Consider the following 22,701-nt stretch of genomic DNA (forward strand, 5'->3'; position numbering starts at 1 on the left):
TTTCTTCCTACAGTTGCAGCAACCCTGAGGACAACGCAACTGAACTACTTTTACACCAGAGCTAATCGTCTCTTGTTCCTACTTGGTGATATGTGTCTGTCACCCGCAGTTATTGGGGTCAGTTCAATTAGATGGCAGCTTGTGAGATGCAAATAGAAATGGGGATTCACTGGCATTGCAGCAATGATGCGCGTTCTCCAAAAAGCGGCCTGGCAGAAGCGCATGAAAAAGTGGGGAAATCCTCCTGAAACCGCAAAATGTGTCACTGAGACAGCAGGACCAAAGGGAAGGCAGTGAGTGGCTATAGGCAAGGGCGTAGCTACCATAGGTGCAGCTGCTATGGGGACCAGAGCTGAGAGGGGCCACCTTCCCTGTCACAGTTACATGTGTTATATACAGGGGCGTAGCTACCATAGGTGCAGGCAGTACAGCTGCTATGGGGCCCAGAGCTGAGGAGCCACCTTCCCTGTCACAGTTATATGTGTTATATACAGGGTGTAGCTACCATAGATGCAGGGAGTGCAGCTGCTATGGGGCCCAGAGCTGAGAGGGGCCACCTTCCCTGTCACAGTTACATGTGTTATTTACAGGGCGTAGCTACCATAGGTGCAAGGAGTGCAGCTGCTATGGGGCCCAGAGCTGAGAGGGGCCACCTTCCCTGTCACAGTTACATGTGTTATATACAAGGGTGTAGCTACCAGAAGTGCAGGGAGTGCAGCTGCTACGGTGCCCAGAACTGAGAGGAGCCACCTTCCCTGTCACAGTTACATGTGTTATATACAGGGTGTAGCTACCATAGGTGCAGTAAGTGCGGCTGCTATGGAACCCAGAGCTGAGATGGGCCACCTTCCCTGTCACAGTTACTTGTGTTATATACAGGGTGTAGCTACCACAGGTGCAGGGAGTGCAGCTGCTATGGGGCCCAGAGCTGAGAGGAGCCACCTTCCCTGTCACAGTTACATGTGTTATATACAGGGTGTAGCTACCATAGGTGCAGGGAGTGCAGCTGCTATGGGGCCCAGAGCTGAGAGGGGCCCACCTTCCCTGTTACAGTTACATGTGTTATATGCATTTTTCACCGTTGGGTGGTACGTAGGGGTCCTTTCAAACTTTTTCCTTGGGGCCTGCAATATATCTAGGTATGCCCTTGTACCTGCTCATTGTGGTGTGGTATAAAATGAACTGGAGGGCATTATAATGTTTTATAATATGTACCGGGGCAGTGTAATGAGGCACAATATGAACGGGGAGCACTATATATCATAATGTGAATTGGGGGTACTGTGCGGCATAATGTGTACTGGCAGCTCTGAAATGTGACATAGGGTGAACTTAAGCACTACTACGATTCATAAAATAAACTAGGGCACTACAATGGGGCATAACATTAAATAAGGCTCTACTATGGGTCAGAAAATGAACTAGGGCACTATTATAGGGCATATAATTAACAACTGCTGCAGAGAAGTGTCTCTCTAGAAGCACAGGGATAGGGGCCCCTGCAAAATGTTGCTATGGGGCCCACAAAGTTCTGGCTACGCCCCTGGCTATAGGCAATGTATTGGGGATTCTTAAAAGGTGTCAAATGGTTGACTTTTACATTTCTTAAGTAATGGCGGAATAATGACAGCCAGCAGGTGTTTTTCCGTAAATTAGTGTGGACGGTATTTTGTGGTACATTAAAATCGTGTTCATGTGATTTTTCATTGGTTTTGATACAAGTTTTTAAAATGTTGGAAAATTTATCTCCCGTCCCCATCCATAGAACACCTGTCCCACATCATTTCTGAAACACTGTCCATGCCCGTCCCCAAGGGGGCACGTTGTACGATGCCGCAGGACCTTATCTGCACATACGCAGATCCGCAAACATCTCTGAATTAGGCCCATTGGGGGTCATTCCGAGTTGTTCGCTCTGTATTTTTTTCTCGCAACGGAGCGATTAGTCGCTAATGCGCATGCGCAATGCCCACAGTGCGACTGCGCCAAGTAAATTTGCTATGCAGTTAGGTATTTTACTCACGGCATTACAAGGTTTTTTCTTTGTTCTGGTGATCGTAATGTGATTGACAGGAAGTGGGTGTTTCTGGGCGGAAACAGGCCGTTTTATGGGTGTGTGCGAAAAAACGCTACCGTTTCTGGGAAAAACGCGGGAGTGGCTGGAGAAACGGAGGAGTGTCTGGGCGAATGCTGGGTGTGTTTGTGACGTCAAACCAGGAACGACAAGCACTGAACTGATCGCAGATGCCGAGTAAGTGTGGAGCTACTCAGAAACTGCTAAGAAGTGTCTATTCGCTATTTTGCTAATCTTTCGTTCGCAATTTTGATAAGCTAAGATTCACTCCCAGTAGGCGGCGGCTTAGCGTGTGCAAAGCTGCTAAAAGCAGCTTGCGAGCGAACAACTCGGAATGACCCCCATTGTCTCTATATTTTTACCTTACAATAAAAATTTCCCCTACTTTTTCATCTGCTTGGGGAGGGGGATGTTCCAGGGCTTGCGCACAAAATCCCCCCACAAATTTAAGGTGAAAGCACAATGTGAATTTGGAATTGAAATCACGGTGCAAATTTCATGTTAAAAAAGACTTGTAGGACCCAACTTGCTCCTAATTGAATGGACCCCGTAGCGTTGCTGGAAGGTGAGAGCCTTGGTTCTGCTGTCCTTGGTATCTGTCCATCTGAGACGAGACCCTCACTGTACCTCATGGCCCAACCAACCAATAAAATTGCGTTGGTTGTATTTGTCAGCCAGTGGTCTGGGTTGTCTGGAACATCTATTTTTTATAGGGAACCAATATGAGGTGTATATAGGCAAATATTGAACAGGAACATACTGCAGGGCCCAATTCAGACCTGATCGCAAATTCCTAAGGTGGGCGATTATCGATTGACAGCGCATGCGTACGGATTGTAGTGTGCACGTGCAAGGCTAAACTGCGAAATAATTCAGCATCTTTTTTGATCGCTAGGTGTACGCAAGTTGAATGACAGGAAGCGGACATTTGGTGGGTGGTTACTGCCCGTTTTCTGGGAGAGTCAAGAAAAACGTTCCCACGCATTTTCAGGGAGGGTGTGTGACGTCAGCTTTGGCCCCGATCAATCTGTTTGTTTCGCACTGTAAGAGTAGGCGATCAGGTCTGATTAGGCCCATAGTAACACATAGTGAGTAATCAGGGTTAATGTATGTATAGTAAGCACAGTATATGTGTAAGAGAGCACACGCATTGGTGGAGTGTCCCATCGTCGGGCACAAATCACTTGTCGTGGAATTTGCAGTAACTGGACGTTCTGTTCTCCAGGTTCTCGCTGTGACGAGTGTTCGCCCGGCTTCTATGGAAATCCATTTCAGGCTGGGGGACGCTGCCTTCCCTGCCAGTGTAACAACAACATCGATATGACAGACATCGGGTCCTGCGACCGCAAGACCGGACAGTGTCTGAAGTGCAAGTACCACACGGAAGGGAGGTTTTGTGAGAACTGCTTGCTTGGATATTACGGCGAGGCCTCCAGGCGCAACTGTAGAAGTAAGTGACCGGATGTGATGGTTTGTCTGTAGGGATCGGGGACACGATTGTTATCAACACCAGATCTGAGGCCTAACCTGGAACTCTGCCTGAATCTGGAACTCTGCCTGAATGTGACGGCTTATGAGTGACCGTGAGCTCTGTCTCCATCCTTTACAGAGTGTGTCTGTAACTTCCTGGGCACGGATCGCAGCCAGTGCACCTCCAGGGAGGAGTGTGTGTGCAACAGGAGCAACGGGCAGTGCCAGTGCCTGCCCAATGTCAAGGGTCAGAGCTGCGACCGCTGCGCTCCCAATTTCTGGAACCTAGCCAGTGGGAAGGGGTGTGTTCCCTGCAACTGTGACCCCCATCACTCTTTCAGCTTAAGTTGTAATGAGGTGAGTGCAACAAAAATACTAAGCCATGAATAAGTGTGTATCGTAAGGTTCTCATATATGCTGCAATTCCGCCAATTACTGAGCGTACTATAGCCTAAAGCAGACTGCCAATACCAGTACCACCATGTACGTTGGGATGATGCATATAGTGTGTGACAACAAGAATTTTTTTTCCATACAGTCAGGTAATATACACATACAGGGGCAGCCTCAGAGTCACATGTATAGGCGGCCACTTTTCTATTGGATCAGTCGGCCTACATGCCCATGACACTCCAACGCGATGGACTAGTCGGCCTACATGCCCATGACACCTCCGTGCGACGGATCAGTCGGCCTACATGCCCATGACACTCCAACGCGATGGACTAGTCGGCCTACATGCCCATGACACCCCCGCACGATGGATCAGTCGGCCTACATGCCCATGACACTCTCACACGATGGATTAGTTAACCTACATGTCCATGATACTCCCACCCAACGGATCAGTCAGCCTACATGCCCATGACACACCCGCATGATGGATCAGTCGGCCTACATGCCCATGACACCCCCACGCAATGAATCAGTCGGCCTACATATCCATGACACTCCAACATAATGGATCAGTCGACCTACATGCCCATGACACCCCAGCCCGATGGATCAGTCAGCCTAAATACTCATAATACCCCCGTGCAAAGGATCAGTCGGCCTACATGCCCTTGATACTCTTGCATGACAGATCAGTCGGCCTACATGCCCATGAGACGCCCACACGATGGTTCAGTCGGTTTACATGCCCATGACACTCCCACGTGATGGATCAGTTGGCCTACATGCCCATGACACCCTCGCCCGATGGATCAGTCGGCCTACATGCCCATCACACTCTTGCATGAGGGGTCAACAGATATGATTGCATGGTATTCACCCAGTTGCTGCCCAGAAGCGCCCATTTCATGGAAAGAGTGATGAGAGTGATGAGAGTGATAAGAGTGATGAGAGTGATGAGAGTGATAAGTCAACAGACAAACTGATGCCTTTTTCGCTGAACCTTGTTGTCTTTTCTTCCTCAGTTTACCGGGAAGTGTCAGTGTAGACCGGGATTTGGTGGATCCATGTGTACCGAGTGCCAGGAGAATTACTGGGGGAACCCTACCGTGCAATGCAGAGGTACCTACCATCATCAGACGCCTCACCTGTATACACACATGGCTGTATTCTCATATCCAGCAAACCTGCAATTTGCTTTAATTCACAGAGAAAAGATATGAAACTATTTTTTTTAAATATTGTGAGGAATTACATACAATAACACAGTCATAAATTGTAAACCATCTGCAGCAGAGATAGGCAGGCTGCGGCCCTAGTGCTGTTAGAAAACTGCAAGTTCTACCATGCTTATAGTAACAAAGGTCAGATAGGCATGCTGGGACTTGTAGTTTCACAAGAGCTGAGGAATTACCTACGGGGGTCATTCAGATCTGATCACTGGGCTGCGTTTTTTTGCTGTCCTGCGATCAGATTGTCGCCACCTACAGGGGGAGTGTTTTTTCACTGTGCAAGTGTGCGTTCGTCCCTGAAAACACTTGAGCCCGTCTGCGTTTTTCCGGACACTCCCAGGAAACGGTCAGTTGCTACCCACAAACAGCCTCTTCCTGTCAATCACCTTGCGTTTGCCCGTGCAAACGGATCCTTCGCACCATCCCGTCGCTGACCGCCGATGCCCTTTGTAGCCGTCCGACGCGCGCGCACATTGCGGCTCAGACGCATGCGCAGTTTGGATCTGATCGCCCGCTGTGCGAAAACGCACAGCAGCGATCAAATCTGAATGAGCCCCAATATTCCAGCTTCCCAAAACAGCCAGAGGCGTAGTTTCACTTTAGTCAGTATGAATGCTGTGTCACCTAGCAACAGACGCTTTTACTCATATGCAATGTTTTCTGTTACTATTTTTACACTACTAGGGGTAAATTTACCAAACAATTCATGTTACTCGATATTAATTTCATCATACATATTTATATATTTGATCATTTAACAACAGAGTATTTTTAACATTGTTTAAAAAAAAAAAAAAAAGTCAGCCGCAGTATGGCCCTCATTCCGAGTTGATCGCTAGCTGCCGTTGTTCGCTGCGTAGCGTTCATTTAAAAAATGGCAAAACTACGCATGCGTATGTGCCGCAATGCGCATGCGCGGCGTACGGGTACAAGGAGCTTCGTTGTTTTGCACTGCTTCTAGCGACGATTCCATTTGCACAGCCGATCGCGATTGACAGGAAGAGGGCATTTATGGGTGTCAAATCACCATTTTCTGGGTGTGTTTGGAAAAACGCAGGTGTGTCCAGATGTTTGCAGGGCGGGTGTCTGACATCAATTCCGGGACCTTCGTCGCAGCAATCGTCGCACAGAGTAAGGGCTGGTCTTGTTCTGCACAAAATGTTTTTGTACCGCTCGGCTGCACATGCGTTCAAACTCTTGCAAAGCGAAAATACACTCCTCCGTGGGCGGCGACTTTGCGTATGCACGGCTGCTAAAAGTAGCTAGCGAGCGATCAACTTGGAATGAGGGCCTATGATTGACATGATACAGCTTTTGGGGAGCGGAGCACAGGCAACACCCAGCACCAATTTTTAAAATGGATTCTGGGCCTAATTTAGTAAGCCGGTGCCCGCATGTGCAGTGCCTTAAATTGCTTAAATCACATTCTAAGACCTGGAGGGGGCGGGAACGGGGCATCGATGCTCCATTTAAAGGGCGTGGTTGGACAATGCAGGCGTGTCTGGACCGTTGCTGGGGCGGGCCGCGGCGGCTGCATGACGTCACAAGCAGCCGCTACGATTCAAAAGATGGCGGCCCTCCGACTGCCTACACAGCTAAGCTGCATGAGCAGGGGGCTACCTTAATCATGCAAGCGCATCGCTGTATAAGCTGAATCAGGCCGGGTAACAGAGTTCTCCCAGCTCACATAAACCAAACACTCATCCTTAGGAGGAGATTTATCAAATCTTGGAGAGAGATAAAGTGGAGAAGTGCTCATAGCAACCAGCTTCAGTATGTATCTAGCACAGCCTGTAAAATGAGTTAGAAGCTTATTCGTTGGTATTATCAACTTCTCTACTATATCTCTCTCCAAGGCTTGATACATCTGCCCCTTAGTTAAAGGTTCAACATATTCACTTTCTGTTTATTGGCTGACAGTTTGCGACTGTGACGGACGAGGCATTCAGTCTCCGCAGTGTAACCGAGCCACCGGCCACTGCACCTGTCGCCAAGGAGTATCCGGAGTCCGCTGCGATCAGTGTGCCCGTGGGTTCTCCGGACAGTTCCCTGACTGCCAGCCCTGTCACGAGTGCTTCGGGGACTGGGATCGTATTGTGCAGGACCTGGCGGCTCGCACGCGAGACTTGGTGCGCCGGGGGAAGGATATCCATTTGTCGGGGGTGGCTGGGACCTACAGGAAGAACTTTCAAGGGATCAAAGATAAGCTTGCCAAAGCACGGAGGATTGTTAACGCCCGCAATGCAACTGTGGAGTCGGTGACCAACCTGATGAAGATCATGGACCACCTACGGTCTGTATATAAATATATGAAAGGAAAAGATTATTTTTGTGAAATTATGTTTTTAAAACCTTTTCCTTCCCATTATTCTATCTTTATATTGTCTCATTACTGTTATGGTCCCATACTTGGCATAATCTTCCCCATCTATTACTATTTCCCAGTGTTTGTGTTGACATGGCTCATCCAGAACACGTGCCACAAAAAATGGTTAACGAACAACCTCCATACTGTCCATATAGCACACGTGCAGAAGAGAATTTATGCATTTTTGAGTCGATCAGATCTGACTTTGAGTTCCGTGCTATGGCCCTCATTCCGAGTTGATCGCTAGCTGCTTTCGTTCGCTGCGCAGCGATCAGGCAAAAATCGGCACTTCTGCTCATGCGTATGCGGCGTAATGCGCACGCGCGTCGTACTATTACAACGAACGATGTAGTTTCACACAAGGTCTAGCGAAGCTTTTCAGTCGCACTGCTGGCCGCAGAGTGATTGACATGAAGAGGGCGTTTCTGGGTGTCAACTGACCGTTTTCAGGGAGTGTTCGAAAAAACGCAGGCGTGCCAGGAAAAACACAGGCGTGGCTGGGCGAACGCAGGGCGTGTATGTGACGTCAAAACAGGAACTGAACAGTCTGAAGTGATCGCAAGCTAGGAGTAGGTCTGAAGCTACTCTGAAACTGCACAAAATAATTTTGTAGCCGCTCTGCGATCCTTTTGTTCGCACTTCTGCTAAGCTATAATACACTCCCAGTGGGAGGCGCTTAGCGTTTGCACGGCTGCTAAAAACTGCTAGCGAGCGAACAACTCGGATTGACCCCCTATGTACGGAGCAGGGAAGGCAGTTTCAGAAGGCTCTATTTATTGCACCCAGCATATGGCTGCGGACTGAAAAACAGTGGGTGCAGTGGATTCCTGCTTGAAGACACATGTATCCACACATTGGCCCTACTGAAACCTGCATTAGCATACAGTAATAAATCTGGCTTCGGCGGCAACATGCAAACATAGCCACTTTGCGTCCGAAATCAGCTAAAACGCATACAAACTTTTAATGAAGGCTAGAACAACCAATAGCCAATCAGAATCTTATAATACAGGTCAGCCATTTCCTGTGTGTCTATATGCAGGTAATTGTACAGTGGGAGGAGCCAACATGCAGCCAATCACATCTCTTAAACATTAACAACAGCACAGTGGGCCTGATTTAGTTTTGGAAGCAAGGCAGAAAAAGCGTGTAACTTTGTATCTGGAACAAACCATGTTGCAATGCAAGGGGAAGAAATACATTTATATTGTTTCTGTACAGGGTAAATACCGGCTGCTTCTGCATGTAGCCCACAAATGCAGTTTTATTTGTGCAATTTAGATTTCAGTTTGGACACAGCCAACCCAAATCTAACTCTCTGCACGTGTTACATCTGCGGATCTGTTATGCACAACAAATGGACTCACAGACAAACTGGGGAATATGACATAACGTACACAGAAGGTGATAGGGTAACAAAATACACACACAGTGAACAGAGAAGCCCAGAGGCTAAGGAACTGGGTATCTCCCTTGTATTAGAACTGCTCAGATGTAAAAAGCAAGATGTTGTGTTTTAATACGTAGAGAACCCGAAATGCTGTTGCTAAGGGCAACAGCAAAACCCTAAAGGGTTACCAACGGGTGTGGCAGTAAACTCCTTGGTCAGAGATGGAATGATAGACACAAGGAGAGCCTCCACAATCCTGATTCTCACTTGCAGTGCACAGGTTTAAGCTTACTGCCACTAAACTGACCCCTGACACCTAGCACAGTGAGACAGGATTAGACAGGCAAGTGTTAGAATACAGCCGCAAACTTGCTAAGTTCACAGAGTAATAACAGAACCCCAGCAAGCTAAACGACTGACTCCAGTCTTACTGCTAGGTCTGGATTGGCAGAGTGTAATACCAAATCCCCAGGCCTATTTGCAGTAAGCAACAAACAAATACAAAGCTACACAGTACTGGCTAACTTTCATGAACTGACTAACCAACAGAGATTCAGCAGCATCTGCTTACCCTGAAAAGAGGCCTTATAAAGCAGGTGCTGTCCACGCCCCACTCAGACCTCACAGACTGTGAGCACAAAAACCAGCACCGGATCCCCTGCCGTGCACAGAGCCTATAACCACTGCACAGCAAAAGACCCGAACCGGAGTATCAGCTGCGCTCAGGTTACTCCACTAGCACTTGTCTCCCGGTTGCCATGACGACGTGGCAGCACAGGGCAGGAGACCCTAACAGTACCCCCCCTCTGACGAGGGGTCAAAGAACCCCTACCACCGGGTTTATCGGGGAACTGCGAGAAGAAAGAGCGTATCAGTCTGGGGGCATGAAGATCACAACTGCGCACCCACGACCGCTCCTCCGGGCCATACCCCTTGTGAGGGGGACCTGCTCAGGGCCAGAGAAATGGATGGCTTCGTGGGGAAGGGATGTGGCCACAAAATAATACCAATTCATAAAACGGTGCACAGTAGCCTCCATTGTTCAAATGACGCCGCACAGTAGCACCACTACACCAGGTAGAGACCCTTTTACACCTTACGGCGGACAGGTTACTCTTTTTACACATTACAGCAGACAGCGTCCCCTTTTTCTCTAACGTCCTAGTGGATGCTGGGAACTCCGTAAGGACCATGGAGAATAGCGGGCTCCGAAGGAGGCTGGGCACTCTAGAAAGATCTTAGACTACCTGGTGTGCACTGGCTCCTCCCACTATGACTCTCCTCCAAGCCTCAGTTAGATTTCGTGCCCGGCCGAGGTTGGATGCACACTAGGGGCTCTCCTGAGCTCTTAGAAAGTTATAGTCTTAGAATTTGTTCTTTTCAGTGAGACCTGCTGGCAACAGGCTCACTGCAGCGAGGGACTAAGGGGAGAAGAAGCGAACTCGCCTGCTTGCAGCCGGATTGGGCTTCTTAGGCTACTGGACACCATTAGCTCCAGAGGGATCGACCGCAGGCCCAGCCTTGATGTTCGGTCCCGGAGCCGCGCCGCCGTCCCCCTTACAGAGCCAGAAGCAAGAAGATGGTCCGGAAAATCGGCGGCATGAAGACATCCTGTCTTCACCAAGGTAGCGCACAGCACTGCAGCTGTGCGCCATTGCTCCTCATACACACGTCACACTCCGGTCACTGAGGGTGCAGGGCGCTGGGGGGGGGCGCCCTGAGGCAGCAATAAAAACACCTTGGCTGGCTAAAATACCTCAATATATAGCCCCTGGGGCTATATATGAGGTAAATACCCCTGCCAGAATCCCATAAAAAGCGGGAGAATAGGCCGCGAAAAAGGGGCGGAGCCTATCTCCTCAGCACACTGGCGCCATTTTTCCCTCACAGCTCGGCTGGAAGGAAGCTCCCTGGCTCTTCCCTGCAATTCTACAGTACAGTAAGAGGGAAAAGAGAGGGGGGGCATTAAAATTGGCACTGTATACAGTATATTATATAAAAAGCAGCTATTAGGGACATAACTCAGTTAGTCCCTGTATATATATAGCGCTCTGGTGTGTGCTGGCATACTCTTACTCTGTCCCCCCAAAGGGCTTTTGTGGGTCCTGTCCTCTATTTGAGCATTCCCTGTGTGTGTGGAGTGTGTCGGTACGGCTGTGTCGACATGTTTGAGGAGGATAATGATGTGGAGGGGGAGCAGATGCCTTAAGCAGGGATGTCACCCCCTGGGGGTCAGACACCTGAGTGGATGGTATTATGGCAGGAAATGAGTGCACGTATAGACTCCTTACATAAAAAATTTGACGACATGCCGACTGTGGGACAGCCGAGTCTTCAGCTCGTGCCTGTCCAGGTGTCTCAAAAGTCATCAGGGGCTCTGAAACGCCCGTTATCTCAGGTGGCACAAGTAGATGTCGACACGGATACTGACACCAGTGTCGACGACGATGAGTCAAATTTAATGCCCGTTAAGGCCATTCACTGCATGATTGAGGCAATGAAAGAGGTGTTAAATATTTCTGATTTACATCCAGGTACCACAAAAAAGGGTATTATGTTTGGGGAGAAAAAACTACCTGTAGTTTTTCCCCCGTCAGATGAATTAAATGAAGTGTGTGAAGAAGCGTGGGCTTCCCCTGATAAGAAATTGGTAATTCCTTAGAAGCTACTAATGGCGTTCCCTTTCCCGCCAGAGGATAGGTTACGTTGGGAAACACCCCCGAGGGTGGATAAAGCGCTCACACGTTTGTCTAAAAAGGTGGCACTACCGTCCCAGGATACGGCCGCCCTTAAGGAACCTGCTGATAGAAAGCAGGAGGCGATCCTGAAGTCTGTATATACACACTCAGGCATTATACTCAGACCAGCTATTGCGTCAGCATGGATGTGCAGTGCTGCCGCTGCGTGGTCAGATAAACTGTCAGAAAATATTGACACGTTAGACAGAGACACGATCCTGCTAACAATTGACCATATAAAAGACTCAGTCTTATACATGAGAGATGCACAGAGGGAAATCTGCCGGCTGGCATCTAAAATAAGTGCATTATCTATCTCTGCTAGGAGATGCTTATGGACTCGCCAGTGGACTGGAGATGCAGATTCCAAAAAGTGCCTTATAAGGGGGAGGAATTATTTGGGGATGGTCTCTCCGACCTAGTTTCCACAGCAACGTCTGGGAAGTCAGCATTTTTACCCCATGTCCCCTCACAGCCTAAGAAGGCGCCATTTTATCAGGTTCAGTCCTTTCGGTCCCAGAAAAACAAGCGGGGAAAAGGAGGGTCTTTTCTGTCAAAGAGGCAGAGGCAGGGGAAAAAGGCTGCAGCAAACAGCAGGTTCCCAGGAACAAAAGTCCTCCCCCGCTTCCTCTTCCAAGTCCGCTGCATGACGGTGGGGCTTCACAGGCGGAGCAAGGTACGGTGGGGGCCCGCCTCAGGAATTTCAGCGATCAGTGGGCCCGCTCACAGGTGGATCCCTGGATCCTTCAAATAGTATCTCAGGGATACAGGCTGGAATTCGAGGCGACTCCACCCCGCCGTTTCCTAAAATCCGCCTTGCCGATTGCTCCCTCAGACAGGGAGGCGGTGCTAGCAGCGATTCACAAGCTGTATTCCCAGCAGGTGATAATCAAGGTACCCCTACTTCAACAAGGCCGGGGTTACTATTCCACACTATTTGTGGTGCCGAAACCGGACGGTTCGGTGAGACCCATTTTAAATTTGAAATCCTTGAACACATACATAAAAAAATTCAAGTTCAAGATGGAATCGCTCAGGGCGGTTATTGCAAGCCTGGACGAGGGGGATTACATGGTATCCCTGGACATCAAGGATGCTTACCTGCATGTCCCCATTTACAAGTCTCACCAGGAGTACCTCAGATTTGTGGTACAGGACTGCCATTACCAATTCCAGACGCTGCCGTTTGGACTCTCCACGGCACCGAGGGTATTTACCAAGGTTATGGCGGAAATGATGATACTCCTTCGAAAAAAGGGAGTTTTAATTATCCCGTACTTGGACGATCTCCTAATAAAGGCACGATCCAAGGAACAGTTGTTAGTGGGAGTAGCACTATCTCAGGAAGTGCTGAGCCAGCACGGCTGGATTCTGAATATCCCAAAGTCACAGCTGGTCCCCACGACACGTCTAATGTTCCTGGGAATGATTCTGGACACAGCCCAGAAAAAAGTGTTTCTCCCGGAGGAGAAAGCCAGGGAGTTGTCTTCTCTAGTCAGAGACCTCCTAAAACCAAAACAGGTATCGGTGCATCACTGCACGCGGGTCCTGGGAAAGATGGTAGCTTCTTACGAAGAAATTCCATTTGGCAGGTTCCATGCCAGGATTTTTCAGTGGGACCTGTTGGACAAGTGGTCCGGATCGCATCTTCAGATGCATCGTTTAATAACCCTGTCTCCACGAACCAGGGTGTCTCTTCTGTGGTGGCTGCACAGTGCTCATCTTCTGGAGGGCCGCAGATTCGGCATACAGGACTGGGTCCTGGTGACCACGGATGCCAGCCTACGAGGCTGGGGGGCAGTCACAAAGGGAAGAAATTTCCAAGGACTATGGTCAAGTCAGGAGACTGCCCTTCACATAAATATTCTGGAACTAAGGGCCATTTACAATGCCCTAAGTCAAGCAAAATCCCTGCTCCTACACCAGCCGGTGCTGATCCAGTCAGACAACATCACGGCAGTCGCCCATGTGAATCGACAGGGCGGCACAAGAAGCAGGACGGCGATGGCAGAAGCCACAAAAATTCTCCGATGGGCGGAGAATCATGTACTAGCACTGTCAGCAGTGTTCATCCCGGGAGTGGACAACTGGGAAGCAGACTTTCTCAGCAGGCACGACCTCCACCCGGGAGAGTGGGGACTTCATCCAGAAGTCTTCCAAATGATTGTAAATCAATGGGGTCGTCCACAGGTGGACATGATGGCGTCCCGCCTAAACAAAAAACTAGAGAAGTATTGCGCCAGGTCAAGAGACCCTCAGGCGATAGCTGTGGACGCTCTAGTGACACCGTGGGTGTACCGGTCAGTTTATGTGTTCCCTCCTCTACCTCTCATACCAAAGGTATTGAGAATAATAAGAAAGCGAGGAGTAAACACAATTCTCGTGGTTCCGGATTGGCCGAGAAGAGCGTGGTACCCGGAACTTCAAGAGATGATCTCAGAGGACCCGTGGTCTCTGCCGCTCAGACAGGACCTGCTGCAGCAGGGCCCCTGTCTGTTCCAAGACTTACCGCGGCTGCGTTTGACGGCATGGCGGTTGAACGCCGGATCCTGAAGGAAAAGGGCATTCCGGAGGAAGTCATTCCTACGCTTATTAAAGCCAGGAAAGATGTTACGGCAAAGCATTATCACCGCATATGGCCGAAATATGTTGCATGGTGCGAGGCCAAAAAGGCCCCAACAGAGGAATTTCAACTAGGTCGATTTCTGCATTTCCTGCAAGCAGGAGTGAATATGGGCCTAAAACTGGGCTCCATTAAGGTACAGATCTCGGCTCTGTCGATTTTCTTTCAAAAAGAACTAGCTTCAGTACCTGAAGTTCAGACATTTGTGAAAGGAGTGCTGCATATTCAGCCCCCATTTGTGCCTCCTGTGGCACCTTGGGATCTCAACGTGATGTTGAGTTTCTTAAAATCACATTGGTTTGAGCCACTAAAAACCGTGGATCTGAAATATCTCACGTGGAAAGTGGTCATGTTATTGGCCTTGGCTTCAGCCAGGCGAGTGTCAGAGTTGGCGGCTTTATCATGTAAAAGCCCTTATCTGATTTTCCATATGGATAGGGCAGAATTGAGGACTCGTCCCCAGTTTCTCCCTAAGGTGGTGTCAGCGTTTCACCTGAACCAGCCTATTGTGGTGCCTGCGGCTACTAAGGATTTGGAGGACTCCAAGTTGCTAGACGTTGTCAGGGCCCTGAAAATATATGTTTCCAGGACGGCTGGAGTCAGAAAATCTGACTCGCTGTTTATCCTGTATGCACCCAACAAGCTGGGTGCTCCTGCTTCTAAGCAGACTATTGCTCGTTGGATTTGTAGTACAATTCAGCTTGCACATACTGTGGCAGGCCTGCCACAGCCAAAATCTGTCAATGCCCATTCCACAAGGAAGGTGGGCTCATCTTGGGCGGCTGCCCGAGGGGTCTCGGCTTTACAACTTTGCCGAGCAGCTACTTGGTCAGGGGCAAACACGTTTGCAAAATTCTACAAATTTGATACCCTGGCTGAGGAGGACCTGGAGTTCTCTCATTCGGTGCTGCAGAGTCATCCGCACTCTCCCGCCCGTTTGGGAGCTTTGGTATAATCCCCATGGTCCTTACGGAGTTCCCAGCATCCACTAGGACGTTAGAGAAAATAAGAATTTACTCACCGGTAATTCTATTTCTCGTAGTCCGTAGTGGATGCTGGGCGCCCATCCCAAGTGCGGTTTATCTGCAATACTTGTACGTAGTTATTGTTAACTAAATCGGGTTATTGTTGAGCCATCTGTTGAGAGGCTCTATTGTTTCATACTGTTAACTGTGTTTCATATCACGAGTTGTACGGTGTGATTGGTGTGGCTGGTATGAGTCTTACCCGGGATTCAAAATCCTTCCTTATTGTGTACGCTCGTCCGGGCACAGTACCTAACTGAGGCTTGGAGGAGGGTCATAGTGGGAGGAGCCAGTGCACACCAGGTAGTCTAAGATCTTTCTAGAGTGCCCAGCCTCCTTCGGAGCCCGCTATTCCCCATGGTCCTTACGGAGTTCCCAGCATCCACTACGGACTACGAGAAATAGAATTACCGGTGAGTAAATTCTTATTTTACACATTACGGCAGACAGCGTCCCCCTTTTTACACATAACGGCAGACAGCATCCCCTTTTTACACATAACTGCAGACAGCATCCCCTTTTTACACATAACTGCAGACAGCATCCCCCTTTTTACACATAACGGCAGACAGCATCCCCCTTTTTACACATAACGGCAGACAGCGTGCCCTTGTTACACATAGCGGCAGACAGCGTACACTTTTTACACATAACGGCAGACAGCGTCCCCTTTTTACACATCACGGCAGACAGCATCCCCCTTTTTACACATCACGGCAGACAGCATGCCCTTGTTACACATAGCGGCAGACATCGTACACTTTTTACACATAACGGCAGACAGCGTCCCCTTTTTACACATCACGGCAGACAGATTCCCCCTTTTTACACATTACGTCAGGCAGATTCCCCTTTTTTACAAACTGCGGCAAAGATTCCCCCTTTTTACACATTGCGGCAGGCAGATTCCCCATTTTTAAACATTGCGGCAGGCAGATTCCTCCTTTTTACACATTGCGGCAGACAGATTCCTCCTTTTTACACATTGCGGCAGGCAGTCCCCCTTTTTGCACACAGAAAGACAGAAAGAAAGACAGAAAGAAAGAAAGAAAGAAAGAAAGAAAGAAAGAAAGAAAGAAAGAAAGAAGTATACTTACCCTCTCCGCTGGCTCAGGCTCCTCGATGCAGCTTCTGATCACGATTCCTGGGCAGGAGAGAAGGAGGAGGAGGGAGCCGCAGCAGCGCTGTGTTATTGGTTGAGGCGCTGCTGCTGCTGCCCCTCTGCTTCACTATAGGCTGTTCTCGGAAGACAGCCTATAGTGAAGCAGAGGGACAGCAGCAGCAGCGCCTCAACCAGTAACAAAGCGCTGCTGCGGCTCCCTCCTCCACCTCCCTCCTTCTCCTTACCCCCGTGACCGCTGCGCTCCTCTCCGACTCCTGTATCCTGTGGGCGGCTGTGTGCTCCGGGCAGTGGTTGCCCGCAGCACACAGCGGCATGTAATGAGTCAGTTTGACTCATTACATGCTTTGGGCCCCTGGACAGAGGCGGGCCCCAGTGCAACGCACTGGTTGCACTGGCGGTAGTTCCGCCTCTGGTTTGCCCAGTTGCTTGCCTTTTGATTTGCCTCCACATCTGAATAACCCCCAGTGTATGGATGTGAGGCTACAATCAAACTGGTGCATCCATACTACGTTCACAGTTATGACTACAGATCATTTTGCAGCTTGAGGTAAAGCTTATGGTTTGGCCTTTAAATGCTGTCTCTAACTGTAGAAGCTATTGTAGTATAGTCTTCTAGATCTGTTCTCATAGGGTTGCTATAATATCCCTTTAATCAGGACACATACAGTATGAATTACACAGGTTCTGTGGCTGGTTCACTTTAAGTCTGCATGTCACTTTGTTGTAATCAGTCACAGAACCTGTGAAATTCATGTGTCCCCGATTAAAGGCAGCAGTGCAAGTATGCGAGTACGGAGTACGCTTAAGAATTTGGCAGCGGGTACACAGTACCACCTGCCACACACTTTGCCATTACCACAATTATATTCAGGGCCGGTTCTAGACCTTGTGGCGCCCAGGGGCGAAAGTTTCCTGTGGCGCCCTTACTACCCCCCCCCCCCCCCCGGGTTAATTACAGCTGGTGCACGCCGAGGGCGCCCATCCCAAACATGGGCGTGGCTTCTTCATGGGGAAGGAGTGTGGCTTCTTCATAGGGAAGGGGCGTGCCCACAGTTATCCCCCTGTACTTGTGCCCCCCAGTTAATTTGCCCCCAGTAGCTGTTTCCCCTGTAGCAGGGCCCCCTGTACTTGTGCCCTCTTGTAGTTGTTTTCCCTGTAGCTGTGCCCCTTGTAGCTGTGCCCCCTGTAGCAGTGCCCCTTGTAGCTGTGCCCCCAGTTGATTTGCCCCCAGTAGCTGTTCCCCCTGTAGCAGTGCCCCCTGTATATCTGCCCCCAGTAGCTGTGCCCCCTATAGTAACGCAGTTTTGAAACCCTATAAAAGACAATACTTACCAGCCCCGCTCCTGCTTCCGGACCGCTGCTGCTGCTGTCTCCGGGCACTGGCTCCTCTCTATGGGAGAGACGTCATGACGTCTCTCCCATAGCAGCGCCGCACTGACACTAGGGGTCAGTTTTGACCTCTAGCGTCAGTCAGCGACACCGGCTGCAGCGGGCACACACGGCGCTCACTGCAGCTGGAGTGCGGGGAGGGAGGGTGGATTAGTAGCGGTTCTTGCCATGGCAGCGGCGGTGCCCTCAGGATAGCGGCGCCCTGGGCAAAAAGCCTGCTTGCCCGTGGCAAGAGCCGCTACTGATTATAATGTACCACAAAGCAACAAGACCATGGTGCTTGGCAGCATGACGGCTCCTCCCACTTTGTCAGGGTTACTGGGAGTGCGACAGTGGCTGTATTTTCCTGTTATAATGGAGGCATTACTATATATTGTTATTACACTGGAGGCATTACTCCCACTCCCACTAGCAGCCTGTGTCCACGCCCCCACACAACACATGACCATGCCCATTTTTCGACACTCGGTACCACTAAGTAAATATTTCTACTTGCACCACTGATTAAAGGGATATTACAGCAACTATATAAACATAATGGCTGTTTCTAGAATGGTTTAATTAATACTGATGATGATTACAAATACTTCTCTTCAATCAGGAATAAAATTAGTGAGTCAACTGAGACTTTGACGCAGCTGGAGGGAGAACTGACCAATGTCCAAGATGAAAACTTTGACGCTAATCACGACCTCGCCGAGCTGGAGAGAGATGCTCGCAGCTTAAACATGACGGCCAGTGAGCGGGCTCATCAGCTGGACGTACTCAAGAACTCCAACTTTTTAGGTAAGACTTGGTTGAGCACCCCGACCAAACACAGCTAGTCTAAGGCTGGGTACACATCGAAGCAGCAGGTCGGCAGACCCGCCACTGCACTGACAGAGCGGCCGATACAGGTAACTATACGCACTTACCGATTGTCCCTGTCATCCAGTTGAGTGGGCATTTGAATCTGCCTGCCCAGCTGTGACGTCGACCCCTGCAGCAAGTCTATAGGCCGTTGGCTGTGCTGGTGCACAGTCGACGTGATGTGTCTGGGAACGACGTCGTTCACAGACGTATCAGAGGTTCACACCCGCCGACCCACTGGCGATATATCGGCTGTTCACTCCATTGTCCTTTGTTATCAGCCAATGCGGAGAGACACACACCGTGTCCTTGAGTAACATTTAATACGCAAAATATACCCTCATTATCACACGTCAAATAACATTTTCAGATAGCATTTATTTATTTTAACGTTTTAATACAAGCATACATAACGTATCAAGCCTTCTAAAGAGCTGAGAAGTTGCCAGAACCTACCAACCAATCAGCTGCTAGCTAGCATTTACTCAGTACATTCTATAAAGTTCTAGGTAGAAGTCAACTTCTCCTCTGATCAGCTGCTCCACTCGGTGGAAGGCTTGAAACATCTCCCCCTTAGAGGGGCAACAAGGAACAACTCAGGGGAGTATAAAAGAAGAAAGGAGAGGGGGGTAAGACAATTTGTACATACCTATTGCGAAACATATTTCAAACTCATTCTGCCATAACGTTCTGACCTGGGGTAAGGTAGAGGAAGAATTAGAAAACCTGCATTGGTATCATCTAACCCAAGCTGAAAGTAACCATGTAATAAATGGTACGGGTGCAGGGTTTGGGAGTGGTTATATAACCCCTCCAGTTATTATATGGGGATGTGGGATAGAAGTGAGTCAGTCAGTCAGTAGGCAACCCCATATGGTCGACATGCATTAAATCAACGGGGTCAAAAGGTCAACATGGAAAAGGTAGACAGTAGAAAAGGTTGCCAGGGTAAAAAGGTCGACTTGAAAATGGTCGACGCAAAAAAGGTCAACACACGTGTTTTTAAAGTTTTTGTGGGGTGTAATTTTCCATGTGGATGGTAAATCAAGCAAAAGTAAAAAAATATCTGAACCCCCCCCCCCCCCAAAAGTGTCAACAATATATGCGTCGACCATTGTCAAGTCGATCTTTTGTACCCGTTGACCTTAAGCACTGACCACCCTTTACCTGTCGACATCTTGTCCGTGTCGACCTAATGCACGTCAACCATATGGTGTCGATCTGTTGACTGTCTAGACATTGTCAACATATCATCCAGATACCATTATATGGAACTAGTCTGAATGATCTATGTAGCACCACAGGGATCCCGTACCAGTTATTGAGGTTTATAGATATTTGTCCGGATTTTCCTGTTAATGGATCTGTGCCAGAATTTCACGGGTTTGTCGTCTGTTACTGATCCGTTCAGCTCCTCTTCTTCCCATTGTGATACATTGCAGGAGCATAACATTGTTATTCCTAGCTGTACCCAAGGATGTAGCCCCATTGAAATATGATAAGGGTACATGTGCCAAATTGGATTTACCTGTCTGCATCGACTGTAGCGCCATAATACAATACCTGTAGCATGTGTTGCATGTGTCTGACACAGGGGCCTATGACAGCATCCATCAGTCTTACGCACAGTCGAGAGCGGCCGAGCAGCTGGTAAACGCATCATCTATTAGCGTTCCCAGTCCCGTCAGCGATTCCGCCAAAGCCAGAGAGAAAACGGAGCAGCTCATAATTCAGAAGCGAGACAACTTTAACCGGAAGAATGCGGCAAACCGGCGGGCACTGAATGACCTGACGGCTAAGACCGAAACGCTCGATCTGAAGAACATAAATGAAAAGGTTTGTTGGAAATGTATAGCTGACAACTGTGCCATATGTCTAACATAAGTGTCAGATTTTATACAGTATCTATCTATCTATCTATCTATCTATCTATCTATATATAGATATATATACGGTATTCAGGGGAATATATATCTCTTTGTCCCTGTTTTTTATGAATATTGTCCATCTACACAGAGTAATGCATCTAAGTTGTCATGTCGGATGCAACCTTTACTGTTTTTATTAATACTTCCCCTCTGGAAGGGCGACTGCTGATCCTCTGCTTGGACGGTGGGAAGTTTGGCTAAAGTTGAGAAAGAATAAAGGGCACCCATTAGGTTGACGATTAACCTGGGAGTGTTTTTTTGGCCTAAAATAGCTCCAAGGCTAATCTGCACTTCTAGGCCATCATGGCTGACCACCATCGGAGGAAGGCCCAGAATGTCTTTGGCTAGTGGCTACAGCAAATTATCTGAGTGCCCTGATGATCCCAGGTGACCATTGGTCTCATTTCAATAATGTCACTTGACAAACTTAAATCTGCAAAGTGAGGATTACGGTTACACCTTGGAATGTCCTTGTTCCACCCAGCTCCTACGATTGGTCTGCTACTCCACAAATGGCATCTTGCTCTATACCAGGGCTGGCCAAACCAGTCCTCGAGATCTACCAGCAGTTCATGTTTTCCAGGCCTCCTGGAGATCTGTAGAATTGTCAGTTAGGAATGAATGCAGCACATCTTAATTAGTAATGACTACACCTGTGCACCAGCTAGGTGGTCTGGAAAATGTGAACTGTTGGTAGATCTCGAGGACTGGTTTGGCCAGCTCTACTCTATACAGCATATCCATGTGCTTTGTAGACAGCTAAGCACCTGTGCACAAGTACAGACACACAGCACCTCCAAGGATGGTTTTGTGTGTCGTAAGTCAATTCTAATGGAAGGTTGTTTTCTATAGGCACTGACAGTATTAATGAGGGTGGATCCAAACCTTCTTAAATCCTCAGTGACCTCAGGGGCAAACGCAGGATTCCTAAGGAGGAGATCTCCAGATGCCCTCTTCATGGGCAGCCTATGAAGAGGGCATAATTAGCACGTGACAAGCTTTAGAGGGCAAGTGTAATACCCTGCGAGATGCAGACATCAGTGCGATTGCGGTGAGTGGTAGCAAACCCTTGTTCTCAAGAGCTACCAACAGTTCACGTTTTCCAGCTCACCCAGCAGGTACACAGGTGCAGTCATTACTCACTGACACATTTTAAAAGATTCACAGGTGGAGCTAATTACTTCACTTGTGATTCTGTGAGGAGACCTGGAAAACGTTAACTGTTGGTAGCTCTCGAGGACCAGGGTTGGCTACCCCTGGTCTACCCAAAGGCAAAACCAGGTTTGACAGTCTTGCTGGAGTCTTGCCAATGTCACTGGTGAATGATGGATGCAACCCTGACTGATACTCTCCCAAGTTCTTGGATGGCAGGAAGTTTCTATTAGTCTATCCCAGTGGTTCCCAAACTGTTTTGAATCACGGCGCCTAGGCTTAAGTACCAGATTTCTTTTCATGGCGCCCCTAGGTCAAAAGTTTCTTATTGAGAAATTTAGAAATAAATATTAAATTAAGTAAATTGTGTTTATATATTATCGTTAGGTTCAATTGTGTGGTGAGGGACAGAATTTGCTTCTGTTTTTCCACAAATGTTATCACTGACAGTCACCCGCACTGGTTTTGCCTCATACATTGGCCATAAATAATTTTTATTTGTCTGGACCACCAACCCAAGGCACCCCTGCAAGTGTCCTGAGGCACCCCAGGGAGCCACGGCACACAGTTTGAGAACCACTGGTCTAGACTACAAGTCACCTTCATTGTGTGTAGTCAACAAGTGCTTTTGAGATGATTTAGTATACACTTATCATGCCATAAAAGTGGTCATATCTGCCAACATTCCATATGGGAAAACTGGGTCATTTTAGATTATGCAGGAGAACTGCTCATGTCATGGTACAATCCAACTAGTTGTGTCCCTGATCCACCTTTCCACACTCTAGAATCCATCAGCCAACGCTCCACTCCCTCTCTGCAATAAACTACGACTGTCGTGCAAACACCAGGCCTGCTAGGAGACATGGCTTAGGAAGACATCATGATGGATGACGGGCACAGATCCTTCTGCTCACTTAGGCCTACATGACCAATATATAACTCAT

General features: G+C 48.6%; 1 protein-coding gene across 4 annotated transcripts in view; it reads left to right on the plus strand.

The window, feature by feature from the left end:
- Positions 1-22,701, plus strand: part of LOC134958467 (laminin subunit beta-2-like) — a 203,161-nt gene that overhangs the window by 152,291 nt on the left and 28,169 nt on the right. For all 4 annotated transcript variants that reach the window (XM_063941099.1, XM_063941100.1, XM_063941101.1 and 1 more), the window contains 6 exons: positions 3,300-3,524; positions 3,684-3,901; positions 4,963-5,059; positions 7,090-7,462; positions 18,427-18,611; positions 20,269-20,510. In XM_063941099.1, coding sequence (XP_063797169.1) covers positions 3,300-3,524; positions 3,684-3,901; positions 4,963-5,059; positions 7,090-7,462; positions 18,427-18,611; positions 20,269-20,510 — 1,340 coding nt within the window. The remainder of the gene's footprint in view (positions 1-3,299; positions 3,525-3,683; positions 3,902-4,962; positions 5,060-7,089; positions 7,463-18,426; positions 18,612-20,268; positions 20,511-22,701) is intronic.

The sequence above is a fragment of the Pseudophryne corroboree genome, chromosome 9 (genome assembly GCF_028390025.1).
Source record: "Pseudophryne corroboree isolate aPseCor3 chromosome 9, aPseCor3.hap2, whole genome shotgun sequence".
In the NCBI taxonomy this organism is placed as follows: domain Eukaryota; kingdom Metazoa; phylum Chordata; class Amphibia; order Anura; family Myobatrachidae; genus Pseudophryne; species Pseudophryne corroboree.